The 13,892-nt window shown below is 38.6% G+C and overlaps 2 protein-coding genes across 2 annotated transcripts in view; one reads left to right on the top strand and one right to left on the bottom strand.

The window, feature by feature from the left end:
- The window catches only part of LOC125770857 (SCY1-like protein 2), a 100,699-nt gene that overhangs the window by 22,804 nt on the left and 64,003 nt on the right, over positions 1 to 13,892 (top strand). The gene's annotated exons all lie outside the window — the stretch shown is intronic.
- On the bottom strand, positions 11,992 to 13,331 carry LOC125770860 (general odorant-binding protein 72-like). Its single transcript, XM_049440895.1, has 3 exons — positions 12,834 to 13,331; positions 12,393 to 12,560; positions 11,992 to 12,320 (listed from the first exon to the last, which is right to left on the bottom strand). The coding sequence occupies exons 1-3, from the start codon at positions 12,942 to 12,944 to the stop codon at positions 12,123 to 12,125; spliced, it is 477 nt and encodes a 158-aa protein (XP_049296852.1). The 5' UTR covers positions 12,945 to 13,331; the 3' UTR covers positions 11,992 to 12,122.

Here is a 13,892-nt window from a genome sequence, read left to right as displayed (position 1 = left end):
AAAGGTTATGTCAATTTACCTTCGAAATGGGAATGATGGGAATGAATCCTGATCCCAAATGCACTACGGGTTCGGTTGCTTCCGAAAAGATGATAATAATATTGATGCTGATGATGATGGGTATGTGGATGCTGACTCGGGATAACTGCGGCTTCCATCGTCAATTTGAAGGACCTTTCAAAGGTTTGACGGTACAAATCTGACGGATTGCACTCGGAGGAGTTTGTGTATTAGTAAAATGGTGAAAATCCATTTATCTCATTTATAAAAGCTGTAGGAACTTTCAGTTTTCCTCAATGTACACACGAGACTTTTATATCTAACATCCCGAGAATCCTCCAAAATCCTAATCTGTCTGGAAACATGTAACAATATATTTGCCGCATCACTTATATTCAGCTAACGCTGTATCTTACACTAGCAGCTTTACATATATCTTCTATCACAATATGTATTATTGTCTTGAAAATGGAACTAGTTGGGGTATTTTGCACATGAATACGTTAACTGAGGTTAAATACAAAAATGTATATTTATTCACGAATTAAACTTATGATTAAACGATTAATGGTCAACCAAACACGATCTTTTTATTGACTTAACCACCTGCTAGGTCTTACCGGTAATTTAAAGCTTAAACATTTTTTTAGTAGTATAGTTATTCCTTGCTACGAAGAAGGGATACAGAGTTTGTATCTCCTTAAGATATCAATTTTATTATGGAATATATTTCTTTCAATTTCTGAAGCAATGATTGACGCAACCGCCTTTTTTCCGCGGAGACCTTCCTCGAAGTTATGTGGACGAAGAGATAGTGCGGGTGATAGTGGCCTTATCATATTGATTTTTCTATTGTTTTCATTGTTCCAAACATATAGTATATTGAGCATACTATTCGTATTCCTAATCCATTCGTAGTAGTAAGAGCTTATGCTTAACATTGGTGTATTGATATATTCTGTCTTCTTATCGACGGATTCTTTAATTTTTTCTTCCAGAAATAAAATTATTCTTTTCCATCCTTACATATTTACCCTTTAATTAAATATCTTCCGCCTCTCATTACAAGATTATAAAATTTTTGATCCATGGCATTGATTCATGTTAGTCTTGAATAATAATATGCTTGTGATCAGCGGTTTGGAATTGATTTTATTAAAGTTCACCATTGTGAGGCAAAATGGTCTAGTATGAATATTAATATAGCAGTCCGTCTTGATGTTTTGATTACAAAAACTTTTTCACTACATGCATCAGACAAAGCTACTTTCCATTCCGTTCTACGTTTCTCTTCAAATACCTTTCGTCTAAACACCTTCATTTCAACAGAGCTTACCAATTTATATCCTTGTTATTCGAATGTCGAGTTTTCCATTTCCAGTCACCAAAAAGGGTGTGAATAATCTTCTCCTTGGTGGAGCTTTTGCAAACCAACGCCTGACCTCAATACACTCGAGAGCATCACATTATAACTCCCGCCGGGAGATTTATTCAATTGTTGTACCAAAAGCTAAGAAGCTTTTACCGAACCGGCTTGGAGTGAACCGTTGCTTTCTGCTTCCGGCGGACACTTTCTTTTACCATGGCCAGGGCTAGGTCAAGCATCCTGAGGACATCCGGAAGACTCGACGCTCTACTTTCCGTAGAGCAGTTGCTTTTTGCCGGTGCAATACAGTGTCAACATTGTTCAGCAATTTCGCAGTCATAAAACCATTTCCTTGCTTAGGTACGTTTCCTCCCTCCCCTAGGCTGATGGAATTTAGTTTTTTTCACTTCATTTTACCTTCAAACCATACGCTTCGGAATGGTTTGTTTGGGTAGTGGTTATACCGACTGAGCCTTGAGGGATGTTTCAGTCGCCTATCACAGACGACCAAAACAGGAAGAAGGTCACATTATTATCCTTAGGAACAACAAGATTTACAAGTTATAATAGAGTAAACCAGTATTAATTTCATGTCCATTATTCCTGCTTCCACGTTGCTGTTAAACTTATAGGGACCATACTGGCTGTTGCGGGAATGTTTTAAACATGTTGAGGAAGGTAAAACATGTTTCTGCATGATGAAATTCCTCAAAATGAACTGCTTTAGAAAGAGCAGGAGATAAAATTTTCGTTTTTATTTTTTGTTTACAAGGTGGCAAAACTCTATTCTCCTATTTTTTATGAGCGAACTAATGCTCGATATGACGTGTATTGTTGTCATTTCAACATAATGTAACTTGATTTTATAAATTTAATATAAACAATCCTCCAGAAGTCATTTGATAATCCTTATTAATACAACCACACTCCGAAAACAAAAAAAAGCTTGCTCAAAAGCTTGCCACAATTTACTGCCCTCTGGAAACAGACAGTCCATTTCCTAACAAAATTGATCTAGTAGCATTCTAATAAATGCCAACCACTTGTTGGAAATCTTCCTCCCGGTTGTTGAAGCGCCACAAGAAGTAATAAAACTTGACGCGAAGGATAAGTACACCGATGGCGGCAATGTCATTCGTTCGGTCCGAATATTCCCCTGCTGCCTGTTGGGTTTTTTCTCTATTTTTTGTCCTCTTGCGTCGAACAGCAAAGATAAAAGCAATAAAAGTCAACCACCGGCTCAAACTTGCACCTAAGAGCATGCTGACTGGCAGGAGCGTCGCCGAGGCCGAACTACGGCCTGATACCAAGTGAAGTGAAGAACAAAACCTACCAACCGAACATGCCAGCAGGTGGGATTTAAAAGCAATGGAAAATGGATATTTTCTGTTTATTTTCTTATACTGTTTGCTTCTATTCCTGTCAGGCCATGTTTACCTGTGTGCCGGGATGGAATGTGTAAAAAAGAAATACAAAAAAAACACCAAACGGGAAATGAAACTTCTCACGGCTACTACAACATTATTGCGCTTCGGTGCTGGCATATTTATGGCAATCATCGTTTCGGCAAAACTTTTGCCAAGACTTTTTGCAGCTTGTTCTTTTTCTTGTGATGCGAACAGGGAAAGGCATTATCAAAATTGTTATGGCCACATTAGAGCTATTCGAAAGCGAAGAAAGTATTCAAACCAAAATTTTACTGACGATTGTATCACGCAGGAAAACGAACTTTGTTTAAGGTGTTGATGAAAAATTTCGTCTGTGTTCTTGAAAAAACCGAGAAGGCTAATTAGACAATACTTTTTAGGCGGAAATTAGAGAAGTTTTACTTGCTGAATATAAAGCCAAAAATATATCCAATATAAAATGATAAACTTGGCAACAAGTATTACTGCAGAGAATGGCAAAGCAGCTTCAATATGAATTTACCCGGAACCTTACCGGATTGACGGTTAAATACGGAATAAATGAACATATTAGTACCTCCATATCATGAAAGTCAGCCAACTCCTGAGGTCAGTTAAAAAGACAACTGACACGGCTCGTTTTCAATTAGATTATATTAGGGCAACATACATTCCGGAATGAATATTTTTAAAGCGTCTTCAAGAAAAGAATACATATATTTTTCATAACCTGACGATGCTGCCGAAACATTACAATTACAATGACATTTTTTTATTCTAGTTATCTAGTATCCTTTCAGCTTCGACTGAAAATTGAAATAAGACACCAAATCAAGGACACAACGTCTTGATTTGAAGTACAAAGCGCATAGTACATTCTGAAGAATTCCCTGAGATTCCACTTTCACGCGTCTCGCACAGTGTCGCAACAGCATAAATGTCGTCCGGCATGTTGTATTATGGCAATTAAAATTAAATTAAACCAGAACTCCACGTTGGATGTGCTTTGGTATTCTATAAAGTGACATAGAGCAGTCGCCAATAAGAGAGAAAATAGAGAGTACTTACGAACTTACTTGTCAGATGCTACGATTGTTTTAAGTGATGCAAACAATTGTACAAAGATATTCAATGCCCATTTTAAGTCTCTAAATATATCAAGGCCAAAGAATTGAACATCTTCATTACACCTTTATCGTCGAACGACTCCTACGAAAACAGATTTTACATTAAAGAAAACAGTTTGAAGTTCATGTCTCTAAATTGTCGGATACTTAAATATATGTCTTCTTCTTCTTCTTGGCTTTTAACGACCATATAGTTCACGTCGGCCATTTCTGGCTTATTAGACTTATTTTACCGCGTTGCCGAATAGTCAGTCCTTGCTACGGGTCGACGACCCGGATGCGATTTGAACCCGGTTCTGCCGTGTGGACTGGCTCCGTTTATCACATACACCACCGGGCCGCCATATTTGCCCTATTTTGGCGATTGAAGCAGAACTATTGTAAAGAAAATCTGACGGAGCCAAGATAGTAAATTGGACATTTTAGATGGTTGAAAAGAAGCAATTAAAAATCACGATGGCTGGACTGACATTGGCCTTCACCAACTTTGAAATCCTCAAAACGAACGAATAATTCTCAAATCGGATATTAGGATATTATTATTACCCAGACGAATCCATAACGATAACAAGTCGCAATGATATCGCAACGCAACGGTAAGACGTAATTACATCAGTAAATTTTCTGCATGATAGAAAAAAGATCTTCTACTACAAGTGACGAAAATTCCATAGAATATACCTCGGCATTACGTAGATCTGTTGCGTAGCCGTGTAACCAGGCCTATCAACTAGTACATAGATATATGTATAAAGCTTGAATAGTATAACGCTTGAATAAAGTATAATCAATAATGCAGGATTCTGGCTATAGGTTAATTGTTCGCAAACATTAAATCGAGGAGAAGTCTCATGTCTGTAGATAGCACTCGACAGCGTGGAGACAGATCATGATGAGTTTAGAACATATATATTAACAATCTGAGGTAGCACGTCAATAAATGCCGCATTTGTCATGCTTCAACGCATTGCCGACATCGTTAAAATTACGGCCATAATCAGGAACGGGTCGGAGGATCCAAACTCCAAACACAGTACGTCGATTTTCCACCATTAGTAAAGATCGCACCCGTAGAGCACGGGTAGGTTGATACTCTCGGCCGAGAGTAGCATAGAAGAATCAGCGTGGCCAATGTTTAGCCAGATAGTGGCCAATCGATTTCGTAAGCGAAAGTTAACAGGATTTTTAATCGACTGAACGTTATAACGCTGCTTTTCGCGGGGTAGAGGGATAAAGCTTGAGCGAATCCTTGAGAATGGCGTGATCAGCAGAACAGTGAACCACACGCAACAGTTTCGCATCGTCAGCGTACAATAAATGGTCATTGCCTAATTTGTTGTAATACAGAAGTCTTTAAAACCTGTCGAATTTAGAGTTTCATTTAAATACTTCGCTTAGCAAATCTTCTAACTCTCAGTGCTTCACTGTCTTAGATAAATTTATAGTTTGAGTTCAATAGACTATGGTGTTGACCATGATGATCACACGATGAAGCTCCACTTTATTGTTTTTTAACGAAGCTACACTACAAATCTAACCTAGAACCAGCTTCCGAAACAATAAACAGTTAAAAAAGAACTATTCACATAAATAGTAATAGAACATTCCATCATATTCAGAAAATAATTCGTATAAAACATCATGAAACATTCCATAGTGTGTTCAGAAATACGACACAACGACACGGTTCCATCGTTGTTCGCAGGCCTCTACGCATGAAGTCAACAAGTAACCGTATGGTTGACAATAAACCCAACACGTATGCCGATGGGACGACGACCATGATGGCAGGTTTTGCGGTGAGGAAATGACACAAGCAACGTGCCTTGTGCATAACACAGAATCCAACTTTACATCCCCGATGATGTCATGTTCTGCTGGCGCTAAGCCGGTAGTTATGGGAAAGGAAAATTCTTGTCATTTTACCAGAACCTTTAGCGGCGGATTTGCAGCTAGCGGTTCTCAAACAAATTCTAATCGAGTGTTGAAATCTCACACATGCCAAGACCCGACCTAAAAGGGATGGTGGCTTTTCTCCTACTCCAAAAGCCACGACATCGTGAGCATAGACGAAAACCACTGTGCCACATTACGCTGGCATTAACATTCAGAAGCGTTTCGTTTCACCGGCGATCATCGTGCTATATGTATTTGTCATAATTTCCCATGACAGATTACCCTGCACGGAACGGTAAGCACACCGGTGATCTGATAGCAACGGCACCTGACACATCATACCAAATGGTTTCTGATGAGCTGCCGCACTGTGTGCAATGGTCACCCTTTTTTCGCTTTCGGTAGCAGTTCCGATGTTTGCTAGAGATTTATGCCAACGTATGCCATGCGCGATTCGGAAGCGAAGCGACCGAGTTTCGTCGATATCGTTTGGCTGAAGTTGGAAGAATATTGCCTTTTATCCCGAAAAGATAGTTGTAGCGGAATGAGAACTTTCCACCCATATGACATATTCTCATTTGCTGATGTGTCGTTAGCAGGAAGTTTCTCGGCTCGGAGCTTTACTCTCCGCTAAAGTTTTCCCATATAGCGTAGACAAATTGTATCATTCAATCATCAGAACGACTACAGTCACCATTTTATCGTAGGTTTCGATCAAAACACTAAACTTTTCACTGCGCTGTTTTTGACGAAAGACAAATTAGATGTAAAAGTTCACTTTTCAAGTATTTTCAGAACGAGAGTTAGAATATTATCAGTTGGTTTCATCTTGAAGGGATGTATAGGTAGCAGTTTAATTAATTAATATGGTGGGCTAATCAACCATCATATTTGTTAAAAATTGTTTATGTTCAAAGTTGTATGACTTTTTTTTAAGTTTCCATATTTCATTACATACGCATCATTATGATCAGTTTGGTACTAGCTGTGGCAGCAATCAGAAATTGTGTTTTGATTTATATTGTCATTACATATTATTAAGGAACGTTGGTTGGATGTTTAGCTTCATAACCAATTTTTATTATATCAATCGAATCGATCAGTCGTTAATAATCTCTTTCTCCCTTTTTCTCTCTGCATGATTTAACGTCCACTAAAGTCATACCGGCCATAGACTTACTAGGCTTATTTTTAACATGTAGTCAGGGAAATTTTTTATATTGATTTTACGATGGGTAAGATAGATACGATGGGAAAACAAGAAATCAATTTGTTGTTTTGTTTTGCTTTAGGAATGGCAAGGCCGTATGTAGACTTATTTTTCTCATAACAGCAATATAATTTATGAATGTAATACAGCCAGACCCGAAATAAAATTTACATTTTGTTACAAATGTATCGTCATTTGGTTTAAATAAATTCATCCCATTGTTCTATTTTTAAAGTTTATTTTGTCACCTTGTTTGTAGACGTTTGAAGAGTTCGCCTTTAGTTTCTTCAGCGAATTCTTCTTGGTCACCTCAATTGATTCGAAGAGCCGTCCGCAGCGTGCTGATTCCATTTTTGAGAACAGAAAAAAACAGAGCACTAAGTTCGGTGAAAACGGTGATGGCTCGATGACATTTGTGCAATGTTTAGCCAAAAAAGAGTTCACAATATGGGTCTTTTGAGGCGTTGTCATGAAGCTAGATCTATCAGAGGTTCTTCCACAAATCAGGCCGTTTCTTATGCACTTTCTCTCTCGAACGTTGCATAAGCATACAATTCTACGATAATCGAATAAAAAAGTATATTATCTTCGACGACGCCTGGATCCTCTGTGAATGCTTTAAATCACTCTAAGACTCGAGTTTAAGGCAAAACACCCTCGCCATAAGCTTTTTGTAGCATTTTCAACGATTTCGTACATATTTTGTTCAAAACACAAAGTTTAACAGAAATTCTGTATTCGATATTTTCCCCATCGGAAAAATTACCAAGGAAAACAGATAATAGCAAAAAGTCATTCTAATTCAAGAAAACTTCAAAAAATGCATAGCAATGCATGGCGGTTGTGTCATCATTTTAGTGAATAAAAAAATAAAAGACAATTGAGATTCGATTTTTATTCAACAATTCCCGGTACTTTGTGACAGCATTTAGAAATGACAATTAAACTGTATCTTCTTTAAATAGGCATAGATTTTTTTGTAAAAGGAAAATTCAGAACTTAATTAAAATTAAATTCAGTATATTTCAATCAGCTCAAACCGTAAAATTGAAATATAAAGAGTGAAACTCATGGATGGAAAACAATCCATTGCGCGCTTGTAAAATCACTTCGCTTATTATGTTTTTCTCGTTGCCAAGAAAATATTCCGTCTGGTCTGATATTTACAAACCATAATAAATAGACAGCGATTTGTCTTGCAGCATAAACTTTCCGCTACAATTCTCTGGTCACACATGCATCATACGTGTTTGGTCGGGATTTTTCCATTTGCTCAGAATACCATTATGACAAATAACCTGCACACCAGCCACAGCACCAGGCATCAAACGGAATCCGGGTGTTGATATTTATTGCATCCAATGGCACGGTTGATGCTAACTCACCATTACAACAACCGGAACAACCATTAGTCAAATCGGGCGGTTAGAAATTGACTAAAAGTACCTCGATAACTCATTCTACACTGCTCACCGCGAATCGTGCAGACGGTGTAATCTGGAAGGCATATGTCCTAAGAAGGCGCATGAAGGGGAAACTTTTTTGTTTTGCTCCCTTTTCTCTATTCCTTTCCATCTCCAATCCTTTCGGCGAGTGTCATGAGATAGAAATTATTCATTGATTTCTCGCCCCCGGATGCTGCGAAACCGTCTGAAGCTGCGAAGAAGATCCACTCGTGGGGTAGACTGCACGAGGAAAACATTTTCTTTTCCGTTACTTTTTTCTCTCTACCGGTTTCCACTTCAAATGGACCAGAAGGAAGAAGATATTACCTAGGGAAGCATTATTTATGTATCCAATAGGTCAATTTATATTCTATCGAGCGAACCCGTACTAGGGAACCTACGAATCGAAGGGTAGACCAAATGAAAGAATGAAACCAAAGGAGATGAAGATATTGAACCAAATGATGTACTTCAACAGTGTTTTTTGTTGTTTCCCTTCACTTTATCTACAGCTTATTTTAACGTAAAAAAATCTTTGCGATTAACGACGTCAGCGAAAGCAATTAAAACACTAAAGTGTTCCCCACGTGCCAAACAATAACCAGCGTAGGATTTCTGTGCTGTCTCCCTGTTGTTATCTATCCGGGGGTAGGTAAAGCAAAAATAAAATGCTGACGAACAAATCCGTGATCAGGTTTTTTAACTGCTTTATATTTTCGGTTTTCTGCTGGCTCGTTATTTATTTTGAAAGCACAAATCGAAAGAACCAACAAGAAAAACCAGAATCAACTTCAAAATGATGGACGGATGGTAAAATTTTTTAACTGCAATTTATACACTAATGATGACGCATGAACCAGTTTCACATGGCAAAGAAAAAGTAGCAAAACTTTAAGCGTTTGTAAATAAATCTCCGAACGTTATCTTGTACATTGTATATAAAAGGTTTACCAAATAAATTACTCAACAGCTAAGCTTTTATTAAAACCTTCACAGAAGCCTCGTGCAAACTTTAATAATTCTTTGCTAAATCGTGCCATCTTCACCCAACGAACGTTCCTCAAAGCATTTTCTCAGCTGATTTTCAAGATCGTGATCCCGTAAGTGTAAAGCACCGTCAAAAAAAAAAACTTTTCTGCCAAAAAGCGCCTGACAACAAATGCGGCCGGGATTAAAATCGGTAAGCTCCCGGTGGCAAAACTTTCCAGTGCCAAATTCATTTCCTGCTTCCGGCCAACAAAAGCGCTTCGCGCGCGCGCGCACGCTCTCCCGCTCTTTCCTTTGCAACGACTCACACTTTGATCGTCGTTCAGTGGAAAAGTGACGAAGCAATTTGCATTTCCCCCGCCGAACGAATCTGGTGCCCGCCAACCGTACGATGACGACTTTAATGATAATGTTTCGTGAAGCAATCAGCCAAATTGTAGCTCTTCGTGGCGTAGCAGCGGAAAACGCTTAGTTTCGCGGGGTTGAATGAATTAATTATCCGTCATCTGTCAGCGTTAAGAACTCGTAGGGCGATGCAGCTTAATGGTTGATGATCGATTTCTAGCATTAGCAATGTTCGAGCGGAAATCGAAAATAATTCGTTAACTGTCAATGAAGGGATGGCTAACTTCTCATGCAAGTTGTACGAATTATTTAATTTGTTTAATAAAATATTTCTTACGTTCAGCAGTACAAAATTGGCTTCGTCAACCCTGAAAATGAATCTATAAACTAATTTTTGTAGCTGTCATGCAAACCTTAATTAACCTACTTAATAATATAAATACATAAACATTTCCCGGAAAACTGCCTGGAATGTTGCTAATGCTACAAGGAAAAAATAAAAGCAACCGCCCACGGTAATACCAGCTAACTGGCGCGGAGCTGTAGTAATACTTTATCTTTAGTTCTGGCACAGCAAGCATATTCTGTGCTGTGTGTGCAGTGCAAAATATTAAGACATACCACCCGGGTACCCCGGAAGTGCGAGCAGCTTTTGATGACTTTTGAAAGTTGTTTCCCTTCAAATAAGCATCATCACATGAATGCGAAAGCGGGAAAACCCGAAGAAACACTCGCACATACTTGGTTGTTTGCAGGTTTTTTGCTCGTTGTTGTTACTTTTTCCTATCGGGAGATGAAGTACTATGGGGAGATGAAGAATTGGTAGAAACTTTGTAGCATGCCGCGAAGCAAAAATGAACCAAACTTTTCTCTGACACGAGAAGAAAATTATAAAGCATACTGAAGGGAAAAAAGTCACGGGAAAGGCACCATCTTTAATCGCGTTTACTTTTGAACGGTATTTGCCAAACGAATGCTTTGGTGTGCTTACAAAGTGGTGAAAAATTCATTTCATTTGAAATGTTAAAAAACAAATCACAACATAGCACGAAAATTGTAATCAAACATACACGATGTTTGTGCGCGTGTGGTGATATTATGTGCAATTGTGATTATGTCGGAAAATATTGTAACTCGTCCAACTTCAACGTGTTATGCGGTTTTTCATACTACCGCAATTGAGTAAATAATTATTTTATTAACTTTATTAGGGTTCCTAGTTAAAAAGTCAATTAATAGAAAGAACCTTCATAACGAAAAAAAAATTGAAAGTTTGTTAATTTTTTTTTACATTCTCGGTTAAAATTAGGTATATATTTTTGTATTACTAACTAAGTTTGGAAGAACCGTTTCTGTTTTTACCAGAAGTTTCAGGATTTTTCTTCTTTTTTTTTCTTGGTTAGAACGGCCAGGCCGTATTGAGGCTTATTTTAGCACGTAACATGATAGTAAGTCCTTACTACGGCCGGACCGTACGGATGAGATTTGAAACCCGGTCCTGTCGTGTGGACCGACGCCATTTATCACATACACTACCGGTCCCCTGGATTTTTCTTTTTTTTAATCTAAAATCAAGGACAAACATATAAAATCGGTAGAATAAAAATCTATTGTATTAAAATATAAGAAAATATGCAATACGGCGTGAAAATGAAGAACGGCCTTCATGAATAAAAAAAAAACATTACCAGCACTACAAATTGATTTGGTTTACTGAAATAAACTCTCTTAATGTAACAGATATTTTCATCGGGTTATTTTTGCAAATGCGGAGAAAACGTAACGCCTTCTCGTCCTTTGTGAAAAGCCAGCAAAGATAGATTATTTGAGTGAATTAAAGTCTTCTTACAAGCAGTCCCAATGGTCCTAGCAGTGGTCATTGTTGCGGTTTTCTCATTGTTCTTTGATATTTGTATGTTCCATTTTTTTTTTTATAAAACTTTTATTATTCCATTCGAATAATGTTCTGCTAGTTTTCCTTTCATTTGCGATGGATTGCTTTCAATGGAAGTTATTAATAACCGGGCCGCTCATTAATTATTTATGTTTTTATCGCCTTCGCCTTTGATCTTTGGAAAAGCATCTAAAGGTATCCCACAAATTAATTCAGTCAAGATAGATTGTTGTCATATGCAACATAAAGGTAATTAACAGTACTTATAATATTTTTTGTAAATCAGTAGTTTGTTTTTCAAAAAATGCTCATAAATTTCTGCTTGTAAACTATTTATTTAAAAACAATAAGGACACCAACATATGTACAGGACGCCAAGCTGTTAACAATTGCAACTTAAATAAACTTTACACCATCCACTAAAAACCAACCCAGCCAGCACAATACTAGGGGAAAATAAATTTAGGATTGTTTTTCGAAAGGCACTGAAGCATGGCGTATGCTGCATCGCAGTTGTTCTTGATACCGTCGGCCACATTTCGGCAGATGTCGAGCGCCGCCCGCATCGGTCCCGCCAGTTCGTCCGGCATGATTGTGTCGATCTGTTTCACCGATGCGTCATAGTTAAGCTTTCCTTTCTTCATCTGCAAGAACGGTTAAAAACGATGCATCAGTGAAAAGGGGTGCGAACGAAGCGTAGTTAGCGATTCACCAACCGTTTGCATCATTTCCATCACGCAGTTCACGTAACACTTAAGCTCCTTAACGTCCGCGAACTTCGACTCGCGCAATCCGTTCGCCAGCTCTTCGGAAACTTTCGTCTTTCCCAAGCAAACGGACCGTATCATTTCACCCGATTTCATCATCTGCTCCACCGTTGCTTTCTAGTGGGGCAATGGAGTAATAAAAGGTTAAAAGAACACACACACACACACACACACAAATTTCCACTCTGAAAATGTGATTTGAACTTGAAATTCTTCTCCCTGGGAGCTATTTGTTTGTGCTGTGATTATGAACAGACGATGCAAAGTATCGTGCTCTTGCAGCCGCCCTCGAGCGGAGAAGAGGCCGTTAAATGGTGCCTAGAGATTGTGTGATTTTTCTTTTTTGCACCGATTGAAAAAGCGAACTTGATGGGATGGGAAAATTATTACCCCTTCAGCCAGTGTCGGCCCACGGACGGTTCCCAGCAGCAACAGGCTGCCAATCCACAAACACCTCTGGAAAGGGAAAATCCTTTCCACATTACGCGCTTTCCACGACATTGCTGATAGACGTATATAAATATGCGCGCGTGTGTGTATGTGCGCCAGCGATACTGGATACTTTCAACGCTTCCGAATCACTTTTTTATTCTTTTCCGGACGAAGATTACAATAGGAAGAAAAAGCACACACAAAACCCTGCTATCGTTATAGGCAGTGAAGGAAAACAACAACGCAGCGCGCTTCCTTCGCAGCGTCCGGACAAACTTTCTCTTCGTTGCGTTGCAGAAGAAAAGCACGCGCACGGTTATAATATTTATCGCTTTACCCACGCTATACGCGGTACGGTACGGGCGCCACTCAGAAACTGGCCCAGGAACGGTTTTTGTAAATAGCGTCCCAGGGCAGCTTTCCACCGTTTATGCGATCGTGTAACTAATACGCCCGTAATCCATTATTCATACGACTTTTATATGCAACCGTTTACCTTTTTGGCGTGCGTGCATCTGTTTGTTGCAGCCGTGTGGTGCGGTGAAGAAAAGTATTGTGCTCACATTCCGATATGGGCGAGGCAAACGGCCATGCAAGAAGCGATAACAGTTGACGCTAATCGACAGGTACTTTTTTTTACATTCTCGCAAATACTCTCATGAAGAAGAAATATTGCTGAGGGGAAGGAATGCAAACGACAGCCGTTTGTCAGTTTCATGACGAATGTCGATCAGAATTGTGTTTTTTTTATTTTACCATTGTTGCTAAAAATATAGCACAAAACGTTTAAATATTCATTGTGAGGCAAAGTGAGATAATAAGTTTTGCGCTAAGGTAATGGAACTGTCATCTATTTACGACATGGTAACACAGAGCGCGGTGGAATGCTATGTGAGATGCAAATTTGATCTTTGTTTTCTTGGACTCAACAAATTTAATTGTATTTTTGTATACTTCACTTCAATACCTCCTATGTCATAATACCTCCTATTGTGAGCTGTAATGGGAAGTATAATA

This window comes from Anopheles funestus, chromosome 3RL (genome assembly GCF_943734845.2).
Source record: "Anopheles funestus chromosome 3RL, idAnoFuneDA-416_04, whole genome shotgun sequence".
NCBI lineage: Eukaryota > Metazoa > Arthropoda > Insecta > Diptera > Culicidae > Anopheles > Anopheles funestus.
The sequence above is the reverse complement of the archived record's forward strand: the minus strand, read 5'-3'. Positions and strand labels throughout refer to the sequence as shown.

Bases quoted from the DNA above. Each gene is read 5' to 3' on its own strand.
- LOC125770860 (XM_049440895.1), bottom strand. From the start codon at position 12,944: ATGTCGTGGAAAGCGCGTAATGTGGAAAGGATTTTCCCTTTCCAGAGG. The intron at 12,561-12,833 runs GTAATAATTTTC...TTGCCCCACTAG, and splicing joins GGCCGACACTGGCTGAAGGG to AAAGCAACGGTGGAGCAGAT. The intron at 12,321-12,392 runs GTTGGTGAATCG...CCGTTCTTGCAG, and splicing joins TGATGGAAATGATGCAAACG to ATGAAGAAAGGAAAGCTTAA.